Here is a 14,208-nt window from a genome sequence, read left to right as displayed (position 1 = left end):
GACCAGCTTCATGGGTCACAGCCCATGTGTGTTCCAAAAGCACCTTTTGTGCAGGCACACAGCTCGTTCCCTTATCAGCTGGAAGGAATCCTTATGACAACTTAAGTGGCATTAAATTGAACTCTTCTTGCCTCTTTTTACTAATGTTTCTAATGTGTTTCTGTTTTTCCTGCAGAATGATTCCCGTTTTCTCAGCACTATCCATGAAGTCTACTTGCAAATCCTAACCAAGAGTACAGACAACATCAAGCTATAATTGAAGCTGAATTTACTTAAAATATGTTGATTTTAGAAACAATTATGCCTCATCTATAAAACTAATATTTTTGTAAAAGAATATTTAGTTTTCAATGTCTTGAATTTGAACCTGTTAGGAAAGATTATTCCTTAAATACTTATGAAAGTAATGTTCTCAGAATGATCTAGGTTTTCACTGTGATCATCACCAGCAAACCTTTTTTTTATTGGGGAGGGGACTTAAGTTGCATCTGAGCTCTCATTAGCATTAAGTGAATGTGCAAATGTTTGCTCTGGCTCTCATTCCTGGCTGTATTCACTGTTCAAGGGTTACAGACTCAAAACTATTTCAACCAGCAAATGCACAGTATAGTACACTACAGCATACCTGAACAAAATTCAGTTGTGGGAACCTAGTTCCAGTTTGAAGGACTAAGGAAAATGAGAAGACAATGCACAAAGCTGGCAGGTGTGGGGAAAGAAAGGGTCTGGAAGCCAGGCCATTGGAGCTAAATCTTTAACAAAAGTCTAAAAAAGTGATTTGCTCAGTACATTAGCAGTTTTTAGGTAATGTGGGTAAATTTATCTTTTCAATATTTCATTAATCTTACTTGTTTCTGCGTTACTGACATAAAACACCCAAGTGAGTAAGGCCATTTTCTCTAAAAAGGCAAAATTTGAAATATGCAAAATCTTCAGTGATTGTATCATAGTTAGGAGACCACCACTGGAAGACTCTCTTCCTGTTCAGCAGTGTTTGATAAAATTTAAGCATTTTGTTCCCTTTTAGCTTAAGGATGGACCACATCATGGCTTTCATTCCTCAGTTGTGTTGGAACTGCAGTGTTGAAAATTATGCAGATGGGAAACAAATGCATGCTTTTTTTCTGTTGCCCTCTCCTCAAATTATTAGTGCACACTTCATAGTCTGAAGTTTATCTAATTAAAATGTTACTGCTTTGTATATGTGATTTAGTAAGTCACTATTCACTAAGAATTTAACTGGGTACCTTCCCATTTGAAATCAGAAAATTTTTAATTATACTTTCTTGTGCTGCTGTGTTGGTTTACCCATGGGTTGTATTTATTTCTTAAAGGCATGCAAAGGTAATTAATCTTGACTTCAGGTCCCAACCTTCTCCAGCAATAGTACTTTTAAAGGATGCTTTTTCAGTAGAAAACTGTTGGGTTATTGAGTAAAGAGAGAATCTGTAGTGAGTTATGATGCACTGCTTCATTCTTTTCCCTCAAGCACTATTGAAATATGAAGAAAAATATTGTTTGGCTCCTTACAACATATATGTAAGTATAGATATCCTAAGGATTACTTAATGTTGGCGTAGTCAAAGGTGCATGGCCATTTCATTGGAAACTAGTAATTGAGCTTTAATTGTGACTTGTTCACAAATCACGATGTTTTAGATACAACAAATATTTACATTTTTATGTATTTGATCTATTTTAGGTTTTTTCCTAGCTTTTTAGTGGAAAATATATTTTGTTTAGCACTGCCTGCCTTCTGAAAAGCTCTTTCCAGCCTTTGAGTTCAGTGTTTCCAGTTAAAATGTATAGTATATTGTTAGAAAAATGTGCAAGATTCAGGGAAAGATGCTAATGTGCATTCATCAAGAATTATATTGGATTGAATGGTAGCATTTGAATTCAGCAATACAAACTCAAACTTGGTAAGGAAGATAGGAGCTTCTTCCATAAATTCTGGAGTTCAATACTGTGTATGCACATAAACAGTGAGACTCAAATTAGATTGAAGGTCTTAACTAATTTTCTGTTGGGGTTTTTAGGCAAAGTTTCACTGAAAGGGACAAACCAGTGAGCAGTTCCTCTGAACAAGAATGGACAGTCTAAGCCAAATAGAGGGTTGCTCTTACCTGGATTTAGCAAAGATGGAGTCCATAACTTCTCACTTCTTGTGGACAGCTTCTGGTTTCTTCAAACAAAGTTTTGATAACAGTTTATAAGAATAGACATGTTGGAAGTTGATAGTGCACATCGGTACTGTTTGCTAAATACAGTCATATCCAAAGATCTGTAGAAATGATAGGAAGGAGTTGTATTTTGAGTTCTTCAGCCATATACAAAAGTCCTAATACTTTGAATATCCTTGTGAGGGTTCCTGGGCAGCTGGAAGCAAGCAGTTGGCAGACCCTTACTTCACTTTGGTTTTGTAGTGTCCTGGTAGCAACAGGTTGTTGGTTTACTTCCCTGCCCAAACTTTCTGAATTAATTGACAGAGAACCAGAGTTGAAATTGTAGTGTCCACGGCAAACTTCACACCTTGAACAAGTGCATGTGTTTGTTCCAACCTCTGTGTGTGGCCAGCAGACTCGGGAACCCCCCCACTGCAGAGGTGTGACAAGTGCCAGGGGAGTGGCTTTAATAAATCAACTCCCTTAATTAAAAGCTCATTGTAAAACACAAGCTCAGTTACAGTGGAAAATTTGGTGTGTTGTTTTTTTTTTTAATGTGGTCTGTGAATTTAAAAACTTTTTTTCCCTAATTTTTTAAATTTTTTATATAAGTTTGAAATTACCAGCTTGTTGAAGTGCTTGGTTTCGTGTTATCTGCATGTAGGGATAACCAGTGTGTAGCAAGTTACTTTGAGGCATCACAGGAAATGATTGTGACCATTTTCAAGTGATTTTTGTTTTAAACTACTGGCTTAATGGGGATTTTATGTATTCTTTCTGGGAATCAAAAGCTGATTAGTTCAGACTACACTCCCCAAATTAATTCTTACCTAAGCCTGTTTTTTGTGGCTCACACTAAAGTTACTTTAGGTTTGAGTTTGGAATTTTACTTTTTCCCTAATCAAATACAGTTTTAAAACCTACAGCTGCTGAATTGTTCAAGAAAATCAAAATTCTCAGTTTTGTAGTTAGACTTTCTCTGTTGTTACTGAACAATGCAAAGTTTATATGAAAGGTGCCTAATAGCTATTAACTTTAGAAGCAGAATATCTTTCCAAATTAAACAAGATTTGCAGAATGAGTGATAAAAAAAATTCAAGTGATTCATCCTGATTTAATATAAAATGTGTAATTCTGTGTATAAATACTCAATATTTAAACACTCACTGATGGATGTATCATTTTTGCTTGCATTTCTAATTGCTTCATTTTGGTTTATTTCTGAAACCCATTATGCCACATGTAGTCACTGATAGAATTTCTGAAATGTTTTGGAAAGCAAACATTTATTTGGGACTTCTTGGTTTTTAAAAGTATTCTAAGCAAATCAGCCACCTTTTTGCCAGGTATTTGGGTTGCTTTGTACAGCATATCTTAACAAGAGGAATGTGTGCAATATGTATCACCTCATTTTTGTCTGGCAATATTATGAAAATGTTAAGATGCAATATCTTCCTTTCACTTCAAGTTGGAAAAATTGCAGTATCTCTGATTTGGTGGTGTATTTATTTTTATCGATTCAGTGTATGGGCATATGGTTAGTTAGGGTTTTTTATGTACCTTATGTGCTTTTAGTAATTTCTGAGTTTTATCACTTCTGCATATGCACCAGTTGTAGCCATTTGCATGTTCTTTCAGTATGAAGACCATGGGGAAGGGGGGGCTTCAGGAAAGACTTCTGGAAACCGGAGTAATTGTAAGTCAATAAATGTAGATACTGCATCATTAACGTTTTTGGTATGGTGTGGGTTTTATAGCACCTATGTATGTTTGCAGTTATTAAGTTATTGCATAAATGTTTAAGAATGAGCATTTTTTTCATCCAAAATTTTGTATGTTTGCAAATATATTTTTGTAATAAAACTTCAAAACAAATGTTTCAGCACCTCCTAAAACCTTGTGACGTTTCCTTTTATTCCTAGAGTTCTATTAGCCTACTGGAAGGTTCAGGTTTTATTTAGAGTTAATATTTTCCAGAGAAGAAACTCAAATTCCTTACTCCATTCTGGGGCTAGAACCAAAATTGCATTTGTCCCCTAAGAAAATGCAACCTGACTGCTTGAAGGGCAGTGGGGAACAGCCTCTACAAGGTCGTCTGCTGCTGTCAGCAGCCTTGTATTTTGAATTTGATAAACAGATACATTTCCTCTCACATTAAGAAACGCAGCTGCAATTTCACTGGCTTGTAAGTACAGCTCTAACTGTGTTTAGTGCCTTTCTGTATCACTTTTTTATGGTATCCCCTTTCATCCATCTAGACATGGCATTTGATTCTCAGTCCGGTGTTGGTCTTTGATCCAAGACATTGGAATTTGCAGTTGTCCTCCTACCATACCTGATTGATATCATGCAACTGATTGATCCAAATTTCACAAAGTAAAATAGGGAAGCTGATGAGGATGAAAAACATAGAAATTCATCTTGAAATTAAACAAAACCTTATGCCTAAATCCCTTAATCTTAGCAAGATGTTTATTCCCATTCTAACTACCCATAGGAGCTGGTGCTTGCAGGGCAGATGAAATGTCCGGGGAGGCCCCTGGAGAATGGCATTTGTTGCTGTAATGGTTCATGTTGGACTGATTCCTGTACTATGTCCAGAAGCAGATTCTTCTAATAGAAGACTGCCATACAAAACAGGTACAGAAGTCATGGATTTACCATAAGGTAATTGAAAAAACAAGAAGTGAAAACAGCTTAGAATCAAATTTTAAATTCTGGAATCTAGATCTAAATTCCGTGTTAGGTGTGTTGCCTGTTTGGTCAATATCAAGAATATTTTTTTCATTCTCAGTGCCATTAATCTGTTTGTCTTCTCTGGATCCAGGTATTCCTCGTCACTGTAATTCACATGAAGTGCTCCCCTTTGGTTTGGGAATAAGGTAATTCTTCTGAATTTCTCTGTGTAGCTCCAGCGAAACCAGGCACTGTACAAAAAGTTTATGCAAACCAAAGTCTTTTTGGCCTTTTCTCTCTTGATCCTTTGTGCTCCACAGTCATGTTTTTGGAAAGTGCATGAGAGCAGGGATTGAATGTATGCTACGATGGTGATATGTGCTGAATAGGATCAGACAATAGGCATTAGCTTCTTAAAGCTCATCCTCTAAAATTCAGATTTTATTTGCAGGCTTGCAGAATGAAATATCAAGTTGCAGCTCATGTTCATGGGCCAAATTAATTGGAGTTAGTGGACTCACATTTGGTAAGGGTTCAGCTACACTTCCTTCTCACTACAGAGGATACTGGGGTGGGTTAACTTTAACACCTGTCATTCATACAGCTTTTTTTCATTTTTGAACAGGTTGCCTTCAAGTTACTAAAGAGTCTTTATTATGGCTGAGGTAAATTTCTCTTCAGTTTAGTTTTCTAATCAGAATATTAGAAATTATAATGTATGTTATTGAAAGAGATTTCCAGTGCCCAGTAGTGGATTTTTTTCACCTATCTTCACACAACTTCAGGTGTGAATCAGCTTTTTTCTATCTTCTAGATTTTGATTGGGGGATTTATACTAATTTAGGAGAATGAAACTTCTGCGATAGACTTGCAACTTAAAATATAGCCATGAACTGTAAAGCTCATCCTTGTCAGTTATGCAACAATTTTTACTTCCTTTACATAAGACACTCCTAATCAGGCTCAAAAAGCATTGAGAAAAGAGGGCAGTGAAGGGAGATTTTTATCAGTTGCTGCATTTTTGAAAGAGCACTGGCAATAAAACAAGAGGGAAAGGACCACTGAATAGAAGATTCCTGAGAAGAAAGCAAGGGAAGGAATAGCAAAATAGTTTATGTAAATATGAAAGGGGATGTTGTAGAGAAAAAAGTATGGCCTGTGAAGGTATTTCCTGAAGCACAGAAGAATTTAAGTTACAGTTTTGTTTCTGTAGTGCTGCATGTCTTCAGGTGTTCTCAAAGCTCAAATGCAGCTTGCCTGTAAGAATTCAGAGTATTTCAGGGCGTGTTCAGAAAATGACTGGGCAGACATGATTTCCTTGCTCTAATTCTTCAGGTCTGCTATGGGGTTTTTTAACCTCTGGTAATGAAGCAGCACAGTGGAGCTGACTGATTCACAGTCAATGTGAAAAAAGTCTTTACTTGATGGCCTCCCATTACAGTTTAAAATCTGCTACATAGAATAAGGCTGCTTGTACCTAGTTGCCTTTTGACTTTTATTTTAAATAGACCTTTAAAAATATTTCTACCATAATCCATTCTTTAAAATTCAAGAAGGTTCATTTTACAAAATCAACCTTGGGAAATAAAACCACAAAAAAATAAGCTTTATATACTGGCTGAAATGAAAGCACTTGCCCTTAGGCCTTTCTTGGAAACATGCAGGGATGTGATGTAATTGCACAAGTTTTACTTCTTTTTTCCTCATAAATAAGTTAAGAAGCTTTCAAGAGTATCTACAGAGCAAAAATCACCCAGCCTGGCTCCTGTATACAAAACTCTATGTTAGTCTTAATTTAGGAAGCATATGACTTGTACATCCTGCCCGAACTTCTTGTGGTTCAGAAGAGGGATGGGAGAGGCCTAGCAGGTTATCCAGCTTTCTCATGTAGGCTTGAGATTTATGGGTGATGCTAAGTGCCTGCTCTGGTTTACATTTTAAGCATCAAACAAATTGGCTTCTGTCCTCTGGGGACACAGTTCTCTCATGTAACAAAACTGCTGCAAAGGAAGCTTCTGTCATCTTAAACTCCCCACAAGAATTGAGGTACAAGGGTGCAGTTAAAGCCTGCAGGATCTGGATGTATACAGAGTCTGCTGTGGTTTACTATAAGCCCTGGTGTGATCTTCAGGATGGAAGGCACAGGGTGCCCATTATAAAGAAAGATCTCTACTTTTCAATGTTTTTAATAGGAAAATTCTGCCACAACAGAAGCTTTTACAGAAAACCCAAAGGTTTGGTTAGAAACACATGCAGTAATTTTAATAAGGGTTTGAAAATAAATTAATATTCTTCAGATATGAAGATAGCTGAGGGAAACTGCTAACATAACAGACATGTGAAGATAATGTAGATTCATAGTATGTAGTGCCTGAGCCTGTGATGTAGCTTTATCTGACACTTTGTTTTAGATAAAAAAGCCTCATCTTATTACTGCTCCTATACCTGTTCTCATGCAGTACATATAATTTCTTGCAATTACTGGTGATGTGCTGCAGAGACATAGGAGATTTTTTCTTTTTTCTTTTCCTTAAATTCATTAGCAGCTAAATAATGTTATTACTGAAGATGATCTCAACAATCTGTTCCATGTCTAACTGAAGTCACTGTGTTTTTGCATGTGGAAGGATGTGTTGGTGGTGCATAATGGTCTGCATAATGAGAGAATGCTCTGGCATCAGTCCATTTCATCCATTCTTGAATGATTTCCTTCTCGAATGGCTTCTAATGCAGCTCTTCTTTTAAAGGTCTTCTAGTCAAAGCCCACTGTGCTGCAGAGGTCAGGCTGAAGAAGATTTTTTTTCACTTTCTCCTATGCATTACAGCACAAATAAATCCTTCTTTATTTGGTCATTTTAGCTTTCTTACACCTTCTTTCTAAACGTGCACACCCTATGAAAGCGTTGCTGTTGGGGAGATTTCGCTTCACACAAGTTATCATCAATAACTTTATTCTTTTGTCAAATTCCGTTATTTGAATACAGATACTCATTTAAACAAAGACTAAAGAGACTTGTAACTTCTGAGCTTGTTTGAAGAGTGTTACGGAACTTGACTCAAGAGTCAAATAGAGAAAGCAAACATGGTGAAGTAACTCTGGAACATCTGTGTATTCAGTAGGCTTTCAAGCATAAATGCAGGCAAATGCCTCAAACTCCTATTGCATAAGTATTTAATATTTATCTTAACATAATATGAAGAAATTGCAACAAGTTAAAAGTCAGATTATAAATTTAGTTTTGTAAATAACATTGTTAACTAGTTATACTAAACCAGTGCAGATACCCCAAAATACTGCAATATTAGCATTACAAACGTTGATTTAAATACTGTAATTTTCTTGCGCTGCTAGCAGAAATGCTTTCCTAAATATCATCAAACAGCCCAAACGTACTCACTGTGGGTTCATTTTAACTGTGTGAGACATGTAATGCTTTGGTTTTTCTCTGGCAGGCTACATGTTCGATAGACATAAAAAAGTCTCATTGTGTAAGACTTGTCTCAAGTTATTTGGTTTAATGTGAACATTTTTCATGTATTACAAAATTTTCATAATATTTTGGGAACTTTGCAACTCTTGTTTTGGGTTTGGGGTTTTTTTTAGTAGATGATATTTTTATTTAGAGGTAATATAAAAATTACTATGGTTTAAAATTATTTTTATCCAACACTTGCCTGCCTGTAACTCAAAAATGGTCTGTTCTGTTATGAAGCTTTCCATACACATTTTTCCTTTTCCAGACTACTTTGTCAGCTGAGGAGAAGGTTTTAGTTGAGTTGAACTATGAATCTATTCTGTTTGTATGTATCATTTTCTTGTATCTTGCTCTTACAGATTTCAAAGGTGGATGGATTTCCCATCTGGATGTTTCTGGATCAGGTGCTGCACAAGAACCTTGCATTTTCCAGGTTGCTGGTTATAGCTGTTTGTAGTCTTTATACCACAAACTGCTGTTCTATGGCAACTAAAGGATGTTGAGAGTGTTTTTCATGGTCCAATGGGAGCTGCAGAGCTGATCATTATTTCACAGCTGAATATTCTTTCACAGGGTGTTTACTTGAGTGTGCACTTGTGCTTGTCTAAAACCACTTGCTAGCACTGATGAAGGAATAGAATTTATTTTGAGTAAGATGTGACAGTAAGGACTGAGTCTCTGGAAAATTTGCAGCACCAGATTTGGTCTGACAATGTAATGCATTCCCATCCATCAGGCTACAATGATTGGAATTTCACCACAGTTCCACAGAGAGTGGAATTCCACTTCTCTTTGTTAAGGTACTCTGCAAATTAAATGAAACCCTGTGCACTACATGGAGATGTTCAGGACTAGCAAGGTTACAATCCAGGACAGCAGTGACTGGCAATTCCAGTTCAGTTTGGAATCCATACAGTGCTCAAACTGCAATTGCACAGCCTGTTGGTCTCCTCCCACACCTCCACGCATTTTCTTTACTCACTACTGTTTGGATTTTGTAGTGCTGAGCTCTTACTAGACTTGGATTTGGCAATCTTTTGAGAACAGTTTTTAAGGCAAAATTGGGCACGTAGCTAACTGGCCTAAATTCCAGCAGTGCTGAGTGCATGCAGCTCCTGCTCTGGTAAACAGGGTTGCATGTACTTATGTCAGCAATGCATTTTTGCAGTATCTCAGCAAATGTCAGTCATAGCTGAGCTTTCATGCTTCTGCTGCACATAATGCCCTGACGCTGAAACATGGAGGCAGGGATGGAAAAATCCAGTTATCCTGTGTATGTATTTAATAAGCTGTCTAGTCTAGTAGTTAATAGTGAAGCTAACGAGATGTGATTGTATGTTCTGAAGCAAGACTGTTCGTCCATACATTTGCATCCTTGTTTTAATCACATTGTACATGGTTTCTGAGGCAAGTCCCAGGAATGTGGAAGAAATGTTGACTGTTGTATGCAATGTATACCATGGCTTCAGCTATTGCTTTACAGTCCAGCACACTTGCTCAGAGTTGCAGAAAAAACACGCCTCTTCAGTAGATCAAAGTGGAGGCACTGACACAAGGTGGAATTTCATCCTGTGAATGCCTGAGCTGCTGTTTTAACAACACAATACCACAATAAGCACTCGGTGATGCAGCACAAGGATTCAGAGAACGGAGGGGGAGTTGTGGACAGTGATCTCCCAATGACATTGTCTAAGCTAAGTCTATCTTAAAGTCTTTTTACCATTCAGATAACAACGGAGGAAACAAAAGAAGTTGTGAGCTATAGTAATACTGGACTGATCCAGATCACCCCCCTTATTTTCTTACAGGAGGGAAACAAGAAAGCACCTTTGAAGGCACTTGCTAAGATTGCTGGTGCCAGTACACTTGGGAGACAGTTTTTGAGGGAGCCATCCTTCCAAGGCAGATTCAAGAGCACATCTTCACTGTAATCACAGAGACTTGACCACAGGCCTTATTCTTCAGCCAAAGAATGGAATCAGCCTGGGCCAACAAAGGCAAAAGCAAGGCTGTGATCTGGCCAGTTTATGTTTAAAAGAACTGTGAGAGGAAACAAAGGACATTGACAAAGGAGAGGGGAGTGACTGAACTCTATTTCAGTTGACTGTCATCTCACTTTGCCACTACCAATGATTTGTGCAGAGAAGAACAGTAAGAGCCTGGCAATGCTGTCCTCTTAATCACACTGTAGACAGAAAACAGGGAGTAAATTCATCTGTTAGAAGCAAAAAATTAGTGTAGAAATTACTTTGTTGTTTTCATGATACCTGCTTCCATTTTGTTATTTTTCTCCTGTTTGTAAATACTACCAGCCATCCAGAAAGATGACATAGCCATATCTCTAAAACATGCTTTTTGTTTTCTGATGCAAATGTATTTAGGAAGTTTTTTGAAATGTTTTCTGCAGCTGAAATTGGGTACACAACCATGTTTTCTTAATGTATCTTTGGTCAATAAAAAATACTGTGGAGTTTGGCATCATAAACATGATTTCACTTACGCTTGGCCTCATTTGAAGAATTTATTTTATGCACCTCTTCTAAACCACAGATTAGGGAAGACCAAATTATCCTGCCTAACCTCACTCAACTGACATGGATAACTCCATGTCAGTGACATGATGGTTGAGCCAAATGTCTGTCTAAAGAACAGTGTTTAAACAGCAGGGGTGATAGAAAATTGTCATTCCCTTCCCCAGCACAGCGAGTATTTTAACAACTGCTCTCAAATCAGTGAGCATGGTACAGAGCTCAAGCTAACAAGTGCTGCTGTGCTGCTAAAAGGGTTCTATGGCTTCAACTACATCAGCAGGTTGGAGATTCCAGTAGAGCAGGTCTATAGAGCACATGAGAAAGTGCTGAGGACTCCCCATCTGCACTACAAGGGAGTTTGAATTCTGCTCCAGACTAGCTCTTGTCTGTCCTGTTGGACTGAATGCTCATTAGCAGCTGGGATGTATTAGCTGCTTTCTCAGACTGAATCTTCTGTTTCATCTTTATTTGAAAGAAATCCAGTTCATGAGCTCTGGGACTGCTCAGCAGAGAAAGCCAGAGCACAATGAGCAAGGAACAATCAGGAAATTTGATCCAGAATGGTGGCTCAAGCTGCTTTAGTCTTACCTTCTGACCATATGGCTGCAGACAGAATCAAGTGTGCTGTTGCCTTGAGAAGGGCTGACAGGTTGTGGAAAGGATGGACAGAGGAGAAGTTGTGCAACATGCTCAGAGAAGTTGGTAACCCTCACTCTACAAGATTAGTCTGATTTTAGGCCTATTTGAGACAACGGCACAACCAGATCTCAAGCAAGATATTTGCTGGTGTGTAGCATATGCAAAGTTCAGTTAAGAATCTTTTACAGGGAACTTAGGTTTGAATTTACTCTTACCTCACCAACAGTTTGGGTAGATTTTATAGTTTAAAATCTGCAAAGGAAGAGACAAAATCAGTATTTCTCATAGATGCTACTTGTAACTCTTGAGATCTTTCATACTCCCCTGCTGACAATATTCCTTTGGCATCAGAGCTCCAGGAGGATAAAAGAAGTCCATATCTTGTTGAGCCAAAGTGGATTTTAACCGGAATACTGTGGGGAAACTGCTGTTGAGAATTGCTGTTGGTTGTCCCCACCATGTCTGGCAGTCTTGTTTTTGTTTCCTCAGCTAGGCTCTCTTTGGTATGATTTCCTGCACAAGTAGCTAATTTCTAGCTATCATGTGTTATTTAATTTCCAAGCTGCTGTTTAGACATGGTGGGTTATGAGGTGTACAGTGTGTCTTTCTGCGCCCTGGGAGGAAACCTGCACAATGATCCTAAAAAATGCATTAATGCCCTCATTTCTTGGCCCTTTGCTCGGCCACTGAAAGCTCTTGGCATTATAGCCCATGTCTTCGGTGTTCCTAAATTTAAACTGAGGCTTATGTGATTCTCATCAGGCTCTTTCATATCCCAATTTTATTGTCCATATCACTTTAAAGTGTATTACTGAAATTAAAAGATTTGGGTAACTGGTTCTGCAGAAAAAAAGGTAGTTGGCCTACCCTACCCAATTATTTGGAGGTCGAATATAGATTGGAGCAGACCAAATGGCAGTTGCAGCAGTTAACCTTTGTATGGTGCTCTCCAGAACAACCTCTGCACTTTGCTACTGTCAAGTCTGGTTGTTTGGCTCTGTTTTATCCTTCCTGGCCTATTTCCAGTCTATTTTTTTCTTCTGAAGATTTTTATTAAAAGGATTTTCAAGAAGAAAACTGGTGAAACACTTTAAGAAAGCTATTAGGCTAAGGGAGTGGTGTCTGCTTTTATTTCTAATAAATTGGTTAGTTTGTGGAAAAAAGTTTTATCTTACTTTGCTAAGAGTTTCACATGTTACTTCCTACTGGCAGTTTGCCAAGTGAGCACGGCTGAATGCTCTGTACATGGAGGCGGTTTCTTTTGTTCCCAAAACCCAGAGTCTGCAGACCCTTGAAGATGAAGGTGTAGGTTTTTTAATGTGACTGGTTCAGTGACTTCTGGAAGTAGATGATGATAGCATTAGTTCACTACATGTAACTATGATATTTTTAAATCAGTTCCATACAGTTTCTAGGACAAACTACCAATGGACAGAACACTGAAATACAGGAGTGCAGTGCAGGAATACCAGGTTTCATGAGCGAGATCTGAAGTATCTTAGAATCACAGAATCATCAAGGTTGGAAGATACCTTTAAGATCATCAATTCCAATCTTCAACCAAGCACTACTATTTTTTTGTCATTGTTGTCTGATTAACCTATATTTTTGTTTCTAGATTGTGACTTCTAGTGCTGTTTGAGCTTTCTAGAACAAATATGAAATATTTTACTTGCCTAGTTAAGTCTGTAGCTTTAATGTCATGGTGTTCAGAATTGCTAGAGAAAACGTATTGGCTGATTGATGGCTGGTGAAGTCAATATTTTATGCAAAAGTCTCTGTATTCATCACATTTTTAAACATATATTATGGAAATATGAATTATTTCCTGACAGGAAGCCACATGGGGCAAGTCTGCTACTCTTTCTCCTGACTGTGTGGAAGAACAAGGTTCCTGTTAAGCTGTGGGGTACTGTGACATTCTTTTAGACAGGAACAGGCTGAGGTGGAGACCCTCAGCAACAGCTTTATGGAGCAGGGGTTGAATCAAAATGTCGAGGGAGGTGATCCTGCCCCTCTACTCAGCCCTAGTGAGGCACACCTGGAGTTCTCAATCCAGTTCTGGGCTCCTCAGTACAAGACAAGGAGCAGCTGGAGAGGTCCAGTGGAGGCCACAAAGATGAGGGGTCTGGAGCATCTCTTATGAGGAGAGACTGTGGGAGCTGGGCCTGTTTATTCTGGAGAAGACTGAGGGGATCTCATTAATGCATATAAACATCTCAAACACAGGTTCCCAGAGGATGGTGCCAGATTCTTTTCAATGGTGCCCAGCAACAGGACAGGAACAATGGCTAAAGCTAAAACACGAAATTCCACCTCAACATGAGAGAGAACTTCTTTACGGGGGGTGGAAGCACTGGAACAGCTGCCCAGGGAAGGTGTGGACTCCCCCTCTCTGCAGACATTCCAAACTCACCTGGACTCGTTCCTGTGTCACCTGCTCTGGGTGACCCTGCCTCGGCAGGGGGGTTGGACTGGGCGATCTCCAGAGTTCCCTTCCAGCCCTAACACTTCTGTGATTCCCTGAACGGCGGTAAGAGAGGAGCGCGACTCCCTCGCCCTCAGCGCCGCCTCACCGCGCACGGCCTCGCGCGACGGAAATGGCGCCCGCGGGAGGAGCCGGGGCCGCCGCGGGGCCCCCGCAGCGCCCAGAGCGGCCCCGGCCCGGCCCGCCCCGCCCGCGGGCGGGAGGGAAGACGGAGGGGGGAGGCGGCCGCTCCA

At 39.0% G+C, this 14,208-nt stretch overlaps 1 protein-coding gene and 1 long non-coding RNA gene across 4 annotated transcripts in view; one reads left to right on the top strand and one right to left on the bottom strand.

The window, feature by feature from the left end:
* LOC121660812 overlaps positions 1-2,212 on the bottom strand; it is a 58,298-nt gene extending 56,086 nt beyond the window's left edge. For both annotated transcript variants that reach the window (XR_006014786.1, XR_006014785.1), the window contains exon 1: positions 2,127-2,212. This is a non-coding gene — a long non-coding RNA (uncharacterized LOC121660812). The remainder of the gene's footprint in view (positions 1-2,126) is intronic.
* DCP1A (decapping mRNA 1A) overlaps positions 1-4,040 on the top strand; it is a 32,224-nt gene extending 28,184 nt beyond the window's left edge. For both annotated transcript variants that reach the window (XM_042020236.1, XM_042020230.1), the window contains one exon: positions 176-4,040. In XM_042020236.1, coding sequence (XP_041876170.1) covers positions 176-256 — 81 coding nt within the window. In that variant the 3' untranslated portion in view covers positions 257-4,040. The remainder of the gene's footprint in view (positions 1-175) is intronic.
* The last annotated feature ends 10,168 nt before the right edge of the window (positions 4,041-14,208 follow it).

This window comes from Corvus kubaryi, unplaced genomic scaffold (assembly GCF_017639235.1).
Source record: "Corvus kubaryi isolate FWS band 111438036 unplaced genomic scaffold, C.kubaryi_AGA036_p1.0 124, whole genome shotgun sequence".
In the NCBI taxonomy this organism is placed as follows: domain Eukaryota; kingdom Metazoa; phylum Chordata; class Aves; order Passeriformes; family Corvidae; genus Corvus; species Corvus kubaryi.
Note: the sequence above shows the minus strand (reverse complement) of the source record. Positions and strands in the feature narration are given on the sequence as shown.